The 14,474-nt window shown below is 48.6% G+C and overlaps 1 protein-coding gene across 6 annotated transcripts in view; it reads left to right on the top strand.

Moving 5' to 3' along the window:
* The first annotated feature begins 534 nt into the window (after positions 1-534).
* LRRC1 (leucine rich repeat containing 1) overlaps positions 535-14,474 on the top strand; it is a 126,869-nt gene continuing 112,929 nt past the window's right edge. The window contains exons 1-2 of one of the 6 annotated variants that reach the window (XM_023625103.2): positions 811-952; positions 3,750-3,828. Coding sequence is in view for 1 of the 6 variants with exons in the window: in XM_023625101.2 (XP_023480869.1) it covers positions 794-952 (159 nt within the window). In the remaining 5 variants the exon portion in view is untranslated. Of the gene's footprint in view, positions 953-1,678; positions 2,158-3,749; positions 3,829-9,977; positions 10,170-13,833; positions 14,171-14,474 lie in introns of those variants that run through there. The other 5 variants (XM_070245691.1, XM_023625101.2, XM_070245694.1 and 2 more) reach the window with 5 other exon arrangements.

Genomic DNA, 14,474 nt, shown 5'->3' on the forward strand with positions numbered 1-14,474 from the left:
TGCTCCAGGTCACACAGCCTGCAGGCGGTGCCCGCGGGCCGGGGGGTCACGGCCGGACTGGGCGCCGCGCCTACGGCTCGGGCTGCTGTGCAGCGAGCGCGCAAGTGGCCGAGGAAGCAGCGGCCAGGGCGGTGCAGACACCTCCAAACCCCGCCGAACGCCCTGGCTCGAGGCGCCCACGGCGCGCGAGGTACGCTTCGGGGCGGTCCTGCCTGACCCCGGAAGAGAAAGTCGTTTTGGGGAAGGGGAGCGAAGGGAGGAGAGCGAGTTAAGTACAACTAAAAATCAAAGTTGTTTTGCCCCGCTTAGTCCGCCTCTCCCCCGCCTCCTTTTTGGCCCAGACTCCTTCCGAGGCGGGCTTCCTCCGAGGGCCCGACGCCCCCTCTGTCCCAGGCTGAGTTGGGGTACAGGAGCGCCGGGCCCCAGGTTCCCGGCCCCTCTGCGGATCCAGGTCTCCGGGAAAACCCGGAGCGGAGCATCCCCCGGGCCTGGAAACGCCCTCGGCGCGCGCCCACTGGCGCGCATGCTCAGTCGCGCGGCGGCCGCGAGTAGGAAGCTCCGCGCGGCAGTAGCGGCGGCGGCGGCGGCGGCGCGGCTGGAGGGCGCGCTGGGACGCGGCGGGGTTCCCGCCCGAGGTTCCGGGGGAGCGTTTCGGAGCGCGAAGCCGGCGCGAGGAGCGAGCGAGCACCGGAGCCCACGAACGCGGAGCGGGCAGCGGGCGGAGCGGAGCCGCGGGGCGGAGCGGGCTCGGAGCCCGGGTCTCCGCGGCTCGGACCGGGCGGCGGGGGCGGCGATGTTCCACTGCATCCCCCTGTGGCGGTGCAACCGTCATGTGGAGAGTATCGACAAGCGCCACTGCTCGCTGGTCTACGTCCCCGAGGAGATCTACCGCTACGCCCGCAGCCTGGAGGAGCTACTGCTGGACGCCAACCAGCTCCGCGAGCTGCCCGAGGTGAGCGTCCGGCCTCACCTGCGCGCCGGCCGGCCCTCGCCCCCTCCTCTCCTCGCCTCTCCTCCAACCTCCAACTCTCCCCTCGTCCTCTCTTCCACCTCCAGACTTTGGCCCGTGGGTCCCGCGGGAACCACCTCTACTTGTATTCACCTGCTTCTTTCTCCCCTTCACTCCCCCAGACCCCACTCCCGCAGTAAAAGTTCCTTTTCCTTTTGTACAAAGCGACTTAGTTTTATCTAAGTGGTCACTAGAGCTCGTGCGACTGGGGAAACGTTCTGGGCTGATAAGTAGTTTAGATACCCGTGTAGGTACCAACACTTAAGTGCCGGGGCAGCTGGGGAGCCGGGTGGCTGGGCTGTTCCCAGCTGGAAGGACCCAGCCCGGCATCCCGCTCCTGGGGCCGACCCCTCGCCGGGGCCCTCTCCGCTTTGGCCAGAGCAGGTCCGGGAGGAGGTGGGCAGCTCGCAGGTGGGCAACCTCACTGCCTGGGCATCTTCCGAGGAATTTGCTCCGGGCCTTATCGCGGGTGAGCCTTGCTCGGAAGAGCTGGAGCTCGGCCGGCCTGCCTTGGCTCCCGGACCGGCCGCGAGGTGGAGAGGGGCCAGGAGGTGAACTGTGCCCCGGGAGCCGTGGGCAGGTGCCCAGGTGTCCGCGCACCCCCCGCCCCCTGCCTGCGTGGACCTGTTGCGTGGAGGGAGCCGCGGGGAACGTCGGCAGAGGCTCTTCGGGGGGCGGCCAGCCTTGCAGCCCCCTCTCCCGGGGCGGCCGCGTTCAGCCTGCCGACTTCTGTCCCTGCAGTGATGCGCTGCCTCTTGCGAACTGTTTACGTAAATTCATCATTGTGCTGCGGGGACACATGCTGATTGTGCTTTAACCGGAGGGTCGGGGACTCGAACTCTTAACGTGCGAGCCGGCCTCGGGAACCTGGCCTGAGTAAACCCTTCAGGAGGAAGGGCTCCCCAGTCCAGGGGCGTGGAGGAAGTCTCTGTGCGGTAATCTACAGGTGTGCAGGAAGTAGGGAGCCAGCTGGGAGCGAGTGGGAGAGGACCTACAGGCCTGAGCATCGGAGCTCAGATAGCTTGCCTGGCCTTTCAGTGAACACAAAGCCAAGAGCTTGTCCCAGAAACACTGGTCAAATGTTCTGGCTTGTTAGAATGACCTGAGCCATTCTTCAGCGCTGACAGAGTGTCTTCAGAAGCAGAACGGTGTGTTTTTCTCAGCATTTCGAGTGTTGTTATTCTTCTTGGATTTACTTTCCCTGCTTCGTGTGGAATTGATTGGATGGTTTGCTCTCTGTAATCAGGGAGATTAACCTCACCGGGATCTTTGCAAAGCTCCCCAGGCTTTATTTAGCTTAGAATCAGAAAAGCCATCCAGTTCCCTCAGGCATTTATTATTTTACAGGCATTTTCAAACATGGTTTTGTCTGGCTTTCAGCTTCCTTAAATTTGACTTAAAAGTCATAAGCTTATTTACTGCCTTAGGTTGGAATAAGTTTTAGGTGTTGCTACCGCGAGAAATATAAAATATGTAATTTAATGCTTTTCAAAGGCTTCAGAATGAAGTTATTAAACATTGAGTGAAAAGCTATTAAACTAGAAATGTTTCAGTGCTCTTTGTGGTGTTTTTGTTTGTCTGTTTTCTTTTGTAGAACTGGAAGATTGCCTTTGCTCTGGCTTTTCACTCCCTTCTGCAGAGTTTGTGGGTTTTCCTGTAATGTGGGGGAATTCAGTTTGGTATGGGAAATTATGGGTTTTAGATGTGTCAGGTATTTCTACTGATTCTAGATGGAAACTTCTCAGAAGCTCAAAATAGTGTGATAGCACTCTCTAAAAGCGGTAGGTAAACAAGCTTTTCAAAGGCTGGAGGTGGTCTTGCTTATGGGTAATTATTGCTCTTACAGCTCTTAAATTAGTTTTATAGATTTTAGGTTGTGTAAAGTCTATTTCTGCCTGATTTATGGTGCCTGGGTGTGTATTAGCCAGACATGAACCACCACCTCGAAGGCACAGATATTTCATTCACAGTTAAAGTCTGTCCTTGGCACTCCGTGGTTTCACCTCTGAGATCTGTGGAACTCATTAGCACGCTCACGGCTGTTCCTGCCACCTCCCCAACCCTGTCTCCTTACCTACCACATCCCCAGTGGGTCTCTTTTGCTGACAAACCTCCGAAGCCCTTATGGGGGTGGCCATACTGGCTGGCTGTCCTTTTTCTGTCATTTATTTGGAAACAGCCAAAGGGGAAGCCGGCACCTCCCACTCCTCCAGCAGATGGATGCATGCTCTGTGCAGGCTTCAGGCTAGTGAAAAGCATCTCCTCTCCACTCCAGTAAGGTCTGCAACCTCTGATTTGCTCCAACCCGCTCATTTTACAAATTGTGGCTCAGAATTGAAGTGACTTTTTAGGGCTGTCCAACTGGTTAGAGGCAGAGTTGCCGGTCACCCCACTGTTCACGTGTCCACCAACTTTAACAGCTTTGGGCACCCAGCAGGAGACTGGCCTTTTGGGCTTTTCACACCCATCAAAACCTGAGTTATTTAGCTGCTCCTGTTTTGCTCATGCCATTCAAACTTGGCCTCCGTCAAACCTTTACTGACCGTTCATTATTTGCTAGTTGTTGGGATGTAGGGATTAAAGGGGCTCTGATTCCTAGGAGCTGTTCACGGCTTTGCAGGGAGACAGGTGACTGTAATACCGATGTGAGTGTGGGTGGAGCGGGCACCACAGCTATCAGACTTGCTGGTTACTTACCTAATCTAACCTTTTCCTGAACCTGCACCCCCATCCTCCACAGTGACTCCGCCTTGTGGTAGCCTCTCCACGCTGCGCTTGTGCAGGAAACGCTCCGGCCGCTCACCTTTAGCCTGGCCCAGGTGGGTGAAAGTCTCATCGCCCCTTTTCCATCCGTCTACCCCCCCCCACCTCCCCCCAGCTCCATCCCTTTGGGATGTGTATTAAAGACAGTCAAACTTCAATCTCCTAGAGATGCTGGTGTGTGTGCGCTCACCCTTGTGTGCGCAGAGCCTGGCACCCAGTAAATCCTGCTCCACACACAGCCATTTATCTGTTGAATGATTGTTGCCGAGTCAGATACAAATCTTCCTCCTCTGCTTCTTTCTCTTACGTAAGCATGTCACTGCTCCGGCATCTATCCTTTTCTAAGTAATCAGAGAATATTCAAGTTGGAAATGATTTTTCAGGGCTCTGTAGCTGGTTAGATGCAGAGTCGCTGGTTGCTTCAGGTTAGAAGTGACTTCAGAAGTGAAGATCATCTACGTGGGGACGTTGTTTTGTCTTCCCCATGATCCCTGGCTTTCCTCCATACTTCTTAGCGTTTCTGACATCATCAGTTTTCCCCTCGACGTGCACTCATTCTTGAATACCTTCAGATATCTGTGTTTTCCTGTGATCTCTCTGGCACCAATACCGTGCCTAGGCTATCGGCAGCAGATATTTTGTTTGAATGCTCTCCAGCCTGTATGGCTTAAAAATTTGAGTTTCATCTTGTCACCTCCTCTTGATTAGAGTTCAGTTGATCTTTTGATGATTGCCAGATGACGTTACTTCAAATATCTGCCCCACTCGTCGTTCTTTCTCATATCCTGCTTTAGTTTTTTTCCTAGCCCTCTGAGCACTTATCACATCTTAATTCCAGACTGTATATTGCTTACTTGTTCTTTGACTGTCTCCCAGCTAGAACACAAGCTCCCTGAGGGCCGGGATGCTTTTGTTCACAGATGAACCTAGGACAGTATCTGGTCCACAGTGGACGCTCAGATGCTTGTTGATGAAAGCATCCTCACGTGGGTTGTCATGGGTTGGTTGCTGCTGTTTCTTAGCCGTCGTAATTGCCCTTCCTACTGTCTGACGTCCGCTGTACACCCATCTGTTGAAACTAGTCATGAGACAAAGTCATTCAGAATTCAGTGATCTTGTCTTGCCAGTCTTTGTTCTCCATCTTCTCTCTGCTGGGCACCTTTGACTGTCTTATCTTTTTGAAATAATTTTTATGAATTGTAAACATAATTTTTATGACTGTGACTTCAACATGTCCAGCTGTCATCTGTTGAGAGGATATCCACCCACACTTGGAACAAGTCCCTTTTGTCTGAAACGCACCGTGTTTCAGTTTAGGTCTTGTCTCCTGAACTGGCTTCTCTTCCCAGCAGTTCCATTTCTGAGGTGGGACAGCCATTCTTCCTGTCTTATTGGTTCATGGATGTACCTTTTCCTCTCCATCTGTCCTGTCACTAAGTCCTGTCATTTCTTCCATCAAAGTGCCATCTTTCCTCTTTCTCAGTCTCTTGCTGCCACCTGGCTAGTTTCCCCTGGATTCACACTGTCCATTGCTGGTTGTCTTGTGCCAAGGCCCTTTGGGCTTGTCTTGAAGGAGCAGAGCAGGGCAGCTGGAATTAGCTCAAATGCTGCTCCAACACTTGGATACTTTCCTCGGGCCTCCATGTTGCCACGTGTTACAGCAGAACCTGTTTTATAGGGCTATTCTGGGGACTAAAGAGATAATGCATGCGAAGCACTTAGAGTTCGATATATCTAAGATCTTTCTAGATGCTGTGACAAGACACTTTTATTATTAAACAATGTTTCTTGAACTGGAGTTTGAAGACATTGTCCTGGGAGTTTGTAACTTTTTAAAACCAGAGTTAAATTTATAATGTTCTTTTTAATAATAATTTTAAATCACAGGTTTCATAACATCTAGATGAACTTACAAATGAGTCGTGCCATATTAAGGTTTTACTATGAGTGTTTGAGCCCACCTTTAGTTGTCTCGAGCTAAGGGGGGAAAAACAGATGTGGACCTATTGCAGAAATCATGGGTTTGGGTCAGCTGGTGGCTGGAAGTTGCATGAGCAAAGGTTTCACGGCAGTTTGGTAGAGAAAAGTGACGGGCAGCTAAAGGGATCACAGAGCCCACGGTGGTGCAGGCATGTAGGATTGCAGGCATACAGCACTGCTGGGCACTTGCTCCGAGGTAGTGTCGTACCATTGAGAGCAGCCATGCGGCATCTGTAAAATTGCATCATCATCATCTGTCATGTTAAATTACTGTTGAGTTCTCGTTTGTTGGTATTTATCAGATTTTTAAATCTTTCCACCTTATAGTTTTATAAGAGCTAAAACGTAGGGAGGACATTCCTAGTTATATCTTTGGATATACTTAAATAATATTAGAATGAAAATATCTTAAGTCAAAGCTTAGGAGGAAGGGAGTCCAAGAGAGTACTTTCCCTTTATTGTGGTGATCTACACTTTTCTCAGGTTAGGGAAACAGTTCTCATTTCTCAGATATCCTGTTGTGCTACCCAGTTTAGCACTTAATTGTTTGTGATTCTTTTATGTGCGTGTCCAAACCCCCTTCTCCTCCAGCCCTCCTTTACAGGCGAAGAAATGAGACCTAGAGAATTTGTAGTTTGTCCACGTTAGCGGAGAGTAGAGCCTCTGATGATGAAACATTTAGCGAGTATCTGCTACATATTAATAATGATGATAATAGCCACCACTTACTGAGACTTTACTGAGCTCCAAGCATTGTATTAAGTGCTCGACATAAATTATTTCTCTTAAACTAACAGCACGGTTTAGCCATTATAATCTCAGTTTTGCAAATGCAGAAACTGAGACGTGTTTACAAAATTTATTGAAGAAGCTTGTTTAAGAAACTTGGTCACGGTCAGTTCTGGAGCAAGTATTTGACTCCAGCTCCGTGTATGCATTTACCACCTGGGAGCTGGGAGGCCTGGCGGTGTGACAGTCTTAGGAGGGAGCCTCTGCAGAATGCTCGTGACAGCTTTCAGGAGTCTCACACTCTGAGGAGCTGAGGGAAGACGTTAGAGTGGTGACATTCACACTAGACTGGAAGGGGGGAAAAAGCATATTGTTGCTGAAACCAATCCTTCCCAGGTGGCTAGAATGAGGGGTACAGAGTGGCTAGACAGGGACCTGGGGCCAGATCACAAAAGGGCCTTGTTAGTTTTGCAAAGGAGGTGAACTCTGCCCTGTAAGCAGAGGGGGGCCATGGACGGTGTGTAAGCAAGGATGCAACACAGCTAGATCCTTGTTTTAGAAAGATAATTCTGCGGCAGAGTAAAGGATGGAGTCCGGGAGACCAGTTAGGAGCCTGTTGCAGTGGTCTAGGCCAGAGGAAACGACACAGCACCTGTGGGGATGAACAGGGGGAGATGGCTCCATCAAAGATGTTAACACTGGGTGTTTCCTGTCCTCGGGTCCTGTGCTCTGTCTGCTGTGCCACTTTCCAGGTACTGACCATCAGAGGCATTTCATCAACACTTGTAGGACTCCAAATACAAAACATTTTCCTCCTTTCTGTGGACATATATTCCTCGATTGTGGGGTGTGTCTGCATTTAGGTTGTAAATTGCTCGCTAAGCAGTGGGAAGCTTTGTCTGTAGGCCTTGGCTTAGGGGACAACGAGCAGCCAGATGTGCTGTGGATGGGAAGAGTTTGTTATTTTTGGGTTTCAGATAAATTTGGTCATCAAGTTTATAAAAATGCACCCACAATAACACTGGTAACCCTGTGGGTTTTATTTTTCTGAGTAATATGAATGCGTACTATGTGTGTTCAGTACCGTGCACTTGAGTTTCGTCATCATCTCCTGATGCTTTAAAAGACTAATATTTGGAGAATTTTTATTAGTCTAGAGTAACTTGGAAGTAAACATGTTCCTGGCGTGTCTTTTTTAAAAAGTAGCTCAAGGCTTTGAGAAAAAGTAAAACTATTCATTTAGTAAGACTTTTCTAGAGTTGACTAAGTTGAGTCATGCCTTCAGTCTGGTAAAATAGCAAAGCGAGCCTGCTTCCCCAGGCCCCCTCCCCTCTTCGCAGGGCCTTCCGGTGAGACGGCGGCCCCTGGAACCCTCCTTACAGCCTTCCAGTGCCTTATCCTCTCGGCCAGACTTTGCTACTTTTGTACTGTGATAAGTAGGTACTTGGGATTTCCTTAAAAAGGACTCTTGACCACAGGCTTGAAATTTTGGGGGTAAAACATAGCTGATATTTACACAAGAGGGTCAGAAATAGCAGTGTAAACATTTCTTAACCATGATGACAAAAATCCCAACCGTCATCTTGCTGTGCCGTGGAACAGAAGCGTTGGGTTCTTGTAGGTGAGGATCCGGTGAGCGCCGTGGGCTCTTTGCTCCCAGAAGTCCAGGGAAAGTTTGCCTATTTTAAGACTCAAGTCGGAACACAGGATTAGAAATGTTTGTCCTGGGCTTCATGTGATGGTTATGAGGGATGATGAGATCATGGCCAGATCTTAGTAAATGCATAGAAGAAACTTCTGGATGTCTGTTTACTTTCTTTTGGGTGTTATTTAGTGGACAGGAATGGTAATTTACTATTGCATGTGGTATTTTAGAAGATCTAATGTTGTATGTTTGTGTGTGTATGTGTACATGTATCCAGTGTAAAATACTTTGAACTCCTAGAAGTACGGTGGAATGTTTAAAAGTAATTTTTTTGCTCATCATTATTTTGAAGAATTTCCTTTTCTGGGCTGTAACGTCTAGATTCCAGACAATTTGACTCAGTTGGAAGAAATTTGGTGTTTTACTTTCCAAGAACCGCAAGGAATGGATTTGTCTTGTGGTGGGTAGAAGGAGAAGGAGGTGTTACACCTACTTATGGCATGTGCCAGCCTGATTCCTGGATAGTGTGGCCAGATGGAGAGAATTCTGTCTATCCTGACCACTCTTATCACCTTTCCTTCTGCAGTCCACACCCGCTTCTTGGGAGAAGATAATCGGGGGGGGGGGGGGGGGGGGGCTGTCAGCTGACTTGTCGTGGAAACTAGGAGCTGGAGTCAGATGAGCAGTTATGAAGGCTAGAGGCTTCCGACCCCCTGAGCGTATGATGTGGGCCCTGACTGCTTGACTTGAGTTAGAAGATGCTGAGACCTCTGAGGCTCATGCTGTTAGTGCAGCCGGCCTGACTTTGGGCCATAATGTGGCCTTGTTTTTATCACATTACAGGAGTAATATCTGTTGGATGCTTAAAAGATTTCAAAGAATTGAAAAAAGTGACAGTTTCATTGATTCCCTCAGAGTGATACCAGCCATTAGCAATTTTAGAATATATTCTTACAGATTTTTTTTCTTTTCACACACCACCATGTGTATTATTTTTGTTAAAACAAAAAGAGGACTCTTACTATATAAATTGCTTTGCTGCTTGCGTTTATTGCTTAATACTGTGTCTTGGACATCTTCCGCATCAGTGTGTATGGATGTATTTTAGCATTGATTCTGATGCTGCAGTATTCCATTGTATTGGGTAGAACATGATTGGTTTATTTAACTGTTCTCTGATTGCTGGACATGTAAATTGTTTCTAATTTTTTGCAACGATGAACTATACTGAATTAAATGTTCTTATATGTACCATTGTGCATCCCTTAACGACAGGGACACGTTCTGAGAAATGCGTCGTTAGGCAATTTTGTCATCGTCTGAACGTCATAGAGTGCACTTACATAAACCTAGATGGGATAGCCTACTACACACCTAGGATACATGCTACTAATCTTAGGGGACCACCTCGTGTGTGTGGTCCGTCATTGACTGAAGCATCATTGTGTGGTGCCTGACTATATTACTTTGTACACCTGTGCAAATGTTTCTTTAAGATAAATTTCAAGAAGCAGAATTGTTGAATGAAAGTATACACTTGATGAATTTTAATAGATGTTGTTACATTGTTGGAGTTTTTTTTAAAAAATCAGAGTTGGATGGAGGCCTAGAGATTGTAGAAATCTCCTCACCGTAAGCTAAGGAAATGAAAGTCTGGGGAGCTAACGTGATGTGTCAAAGCACAACGAAAATAGGGGCTCTGCATCTCCAGCTCCTGACTACAAGCCCTGTGATCTTTCTGGGGGCTGGAAAAACAGGCCTAGAGATTGGTTCTGGCATCTCTGCCCCCTTTATCCTTGAACTGTGGCTCTTTCCCCTCGGCCTGGAAAAGCCGTCTGGTCGGCTCTAGTCAGTGAGTCAGGTATTTGTTCTGGGTCTTTGGCAGATCTTCAGGTCCACCCACTTTAGTCGGGAGGTGAGGTTTAGTGTCTTGGAATTCGTGACGGAGCTCAGTGTCGCACAGCTCTGCACACCAGGAGTTGCCGTGGACCCCTGGAGGAGGCTCGGGGTGCCCGGGGAGCAGGACTCTTGTTTTCACTGAAGGTAGGTGCAGATGGGCTGGGGGCCAGGCCGTGCAGACAGGGAGCTTTTGTGAGGCAACACAATGTCGTGTTGTGGAGTGGAGACCCTCACTCTGGGTTGCCTTGGTCTGTGTCTGGAGCAGAAGGGCAGGATGGTGTGCAGGATGTGGGGGGACTCGCTGGTTGGACATTAACTTGGTGTGATCTTGCCTCCTCCAAATCCTTTCTCAACACTTGGCAGAGTGATCTTTTTAAAACACAAATGTGATGAGTGACTTCCTGATGCAGTGGCTTCTCACACCTGCAGGATTTAACCTGGCAGCATTTTTGTCCTCTCCTGCCTCTTCCACCTTATCTTCCATCTCTTTCCAGCTTGAACTTTGTGTTTCAGCAGCAGTTAGCTGCCCTTAGTTACCGACGTATCATTTCATGCTTCTGAGTCATCATTTTTATTACTCTGTCTACCGTGAGTTACTCTTTCTCTACTTCTTTGTCTGGCTCATTGCTCTTCATCCCATGGGATACAGCTCAGGAGATAGCAGTCCTCCGGGAAGGCTTCCCGTCCCTCCTCTCTGGTCTCTGGGGACACCTGGCTCATTACTCCTACCTCTTTGTAATTATCTCTGTACCCCGTCAAAGCAAGTTCCTTAAAGCTACACACCTTTTCTTCTTGCATTCCTGCTGCCTAACTGGGTGGTTGGCACAGAGCAGACGTTTAATACATATTTGAGCAGCATTCTTGGGAAAGGTTTCAGGCCTGTTGGGAGTGGATTTAGAAATGGATTTGGGCCAGACCCATAAGTGAGAGCTTGAAGACTGTTCCAAGAAGAGCTGGGCTTTCTGCAGCCCTCGCATGCATGGGTGGTGTCCTGATGGAGTGAAATCAGCACTGGCCTGGTAGTCAGCCCTGGGTTCTTGTCCTTGCTGTGTTCAACACTAGCATTGTGACCTTGGGCAAATCACATAATCCCTTGAGCCTCAGTTTCCTTATCTGAGTGACGAAGGGATGGTGTCAGTGAAGTTCAAGGTCTCTTTGACTTCTGACCTCCCTGGATGCTAATTTTATGAAATTCTATGACTTGATGCTACAATGCTACCCTTAGGAGAGCAGGCCCACAGTTGTGCGCATGCTCTGTGAGTTTGCTCAGTGAGGGTTCATAGAACCACAAGCCTGGGCTTAATCATCATAATCAAGGATTCGATAATAAGGAGAAGCTGTTCCAAGTACTTACCCTGCTGTGGTCAGTTGCTGATTCCCAGAACCAATTAAGGGAAAAAGATCAGCAGATTTTCTTTGGTTAAAACACACACACCCCCCAACAACCTTTGAACACTGAGTTTTTTCCCCCGTGTCAGTTGCATTTTCCCAGCTTTTAGAAGTGAGGTAAAAGGGGCAACTTGGCTGGGACTTTTTGTCTGTGTATTAAATGAACTCAAGCAATTCAGAGGTGATTGTTTGAAGCTGCACTTTGGGTTGATTTGAGTACCGGAAAGACTGTATTTTGGGAAACTTAGTTTGGGGACTGGTGATTAAGAATATCTGTTTGTTAATATCAGGCTGAGGTGGCTTTTCAAGGAGTGCATTAGGATCAAAGGCTACAGCTTTCTCCTCTCCTGCTGAATGGTTGGCTTCCTGTCTAGATGTTGGTGCCAGGCTGCCCAGGCAGCAGGATCCAGGAGTGGGGCCTGGGGACAGAGCTCTGCCCGCTCCTGGCAGACACTCCCTCTTCCTTCCATATTTACTGAGTGTTGGCTGTGCTTCCGGCATTGTTCTGTCTAGCAAGGCAGATATCTCTCCTTGTCCTGATGGAGCTTCCATTCTAGGTAAGGGAGACAGCCAGTAAGTGGATAAGCAAATGAGACTTTAGAGAGTGATAAAAGCTGCAAAGAAATAGGGAACTGTGGTGGAGAGTCAGTGACCCCAGGAGGTGGCCTCTCTGAGGAGGTGACATTTGCCTGGATCTGGAGAGGCAGCTGTGTGACTATGGCAGAGGTCCTTGCATAGGCTCAGGGATGAGCTTAGCAAACTAATTCATCTGTGTCCCAGTGTCCTCAAAATAAAGCTATTTATGTAAAATGAAGTTACGGTTGTTGTGAGGAGTAAATGAGTTAATCACAGGAAGTGTTCAGAACAGTTCAAGGCACAATGCTCAAAAAAAAGTCTGCTGTCTTTATTATAAGCATCATTACCCATAATGCCTCTCGTAAGTTCCAGGTCCCATAAAAACTTCTGACATGCCCCAACTCAAGCACTTACTACTTCCTAAACTGCTCTATTCCCTTTTCTAGTCCTCCCTAACCCAGTAAATGGCTCTGCCATCCCCCCTATGATAAAACCAAAAACCTACATCCAGTACATCAGCAGGTCTTGTTGACTTACCCCCAAGACCTGTCTCATTACTCATTGCTGCCATCCTAGTCCAAGTCACCGTCAGCTCTTCTCTAGAACCTTTCAATAAGAAACCTCCTCCCCAGGTCTCCCCACTTCCTGGAGCTCTTCCTCCATGCAGACTAATCTCTAACCAGCAGCCAAGTAAACTTTCTAAAAGTGTTAACTACCGTACGGGCTTATGATCTGCCATACTTGAACTGACGAAAAAAAATCCACACTCCTCATGGGGTCTCCGAGCTCCTACATCCATGAGCCTCCGCCTTGTCGTCTTCATCTTGATTTCCTGCTCCCTCCCTGTTATACTGAGCCTTCCAGCCTCACTGGCCTTGATTCTGCCCAAAAACTTGCCAAGCCTTCCTTCCTCAAGATCAAACATGGGGAGATCATGTTATCTGCGCCAAAAGCCACCTGATGGGCCAAAGGTTGTGTCCATTCTGTGAAAGGGAACAGAGAGAGACCCATGACCCCTGGGTTATTTTTGCCTCATTAAGAAAAAGAGCACTGAGCTGAAACATCGTTTTAAGAATTAGGTCATCAAATATTAATGTGCTCACTCAAGCATAATCTTTAAAAGAAGATTAGTGGCATGCATTCTTTGGTGCTGGATTCCTTACCTTCAGGAAGTCACACAGCTGTATCCTTACACTCTCTTAAACTAAAAGCACATCCATTTGGGGAACGATGGGAGTCTTACAGAGCATACTGAGCTCTGGTTTTATCGTAGCGCCGCCCCCATTATAATTCTGCTCGTAATTATTCAGCGATTGTACTGTTTGTCCCTGTTCTCAAAGCATGATATCAGGTGATTATCTTATGGGGCAGTTGTTAGTCTTGACTGTGAAGGTCAGTATTATAAAGAGGTTCTGACGTACTTTCTGGAATGGTATGTATTCCAGTGCTGCTACAAATGGATGCTAATAAGATCAAGTTAATAGAAAATAAGCATTTTACAATAGACTCACCTTACCTAATAGCATGTTTTCGTTGTGCACATACCTCGATTCTTGATAAGTTGGCCCTAAAATGGCAAGAGGAGGGAGGGGAAGGCGTTCTGTATGCCCGCGTCTCTGCTGACTGTAGTCACTGAAGATGCATTGAGGCAGGAGAAGAGCTGCCCCCCCCCCCCCACGCATACCCAGCCCCGCCCCTCTTCAGGAACTTGCTGCTTAAAAAGAACATTTGTCTGAAGATGTTTTTCTAAAGTAGATGGAGCAGAGGCTTATTGCTTGTGAAGTGTAATTTCTATAGTGTTTTAAAATTTGTATATTCTAAAATGTTTGATTTCCATTTTCAGGTTTAGGTCCCAAGTAAATCTGGCCCCAGGGAGGTGTCGGGAAACTTCTGTGGTTTAGTTCACGGGTCGTTTCCCCTTGTGGGGGGGTTCAGCCCTGGAGAAACAGGAGTGTGTCTGGAATACCCTTGACTGCAGACAGCGGACAGCTCAGCCTGTGCTGCGGGTGCATGGAGGAGGCGATTGTGACCCCCCACGTCAGGAAGCCTGCAGGAAGGCGTTTGAGGATCGGTGTGGCTCCAGTGGGACCTGCTGGGTCTCCTGCTGCAGCTCTTCCCAGGTGGCATCGCCGGGAAAGGCACAAGCAGAGTCTCGGGCCAGCCTCTGTCCTGGGCAGCAGGTAGGCAAGGAGGGCGAGGGCTAGGAATACGGGGTAGGGCACGGCTGTGGGGTGCAGTGTCGGCTGGAAGAAGCGGAGGGCAGACAGTCCTGCGAGCCCACCCGGCTCCTGCAGGCTCCCTTCGTCTGTCCGTCCGTCCGAAGAGTGGGTAGTTGTCACGTCTGTTTCCAGTTTAACCCTGTGTCTTCTGCCAAAGACACGGGGACCGTCTGCTCTGGGAAGGCCTCTAGCAGGAAGGATTTCTGTTTCAAAGTAGTCTTTACAAAAAGCTTGTATATGCAGACATTTTTCCTAGATTTTATTC

Source organism: Equus caballus, chromosome 20 (genome assembly GCF_041296265.1).
Source record: "Equus caballus isolate H_3958 breed thoroughbred chromosome 20, TB-T2T, whole genome shotgun sequence".
In the NCBI taxonomy this organism is placed as follows: domain Eukaryota; kingdom Metazoa; phylum Chordata; class Mammalia; order Perissodactyla; family Equidae; genus Equus; species Equus caballus.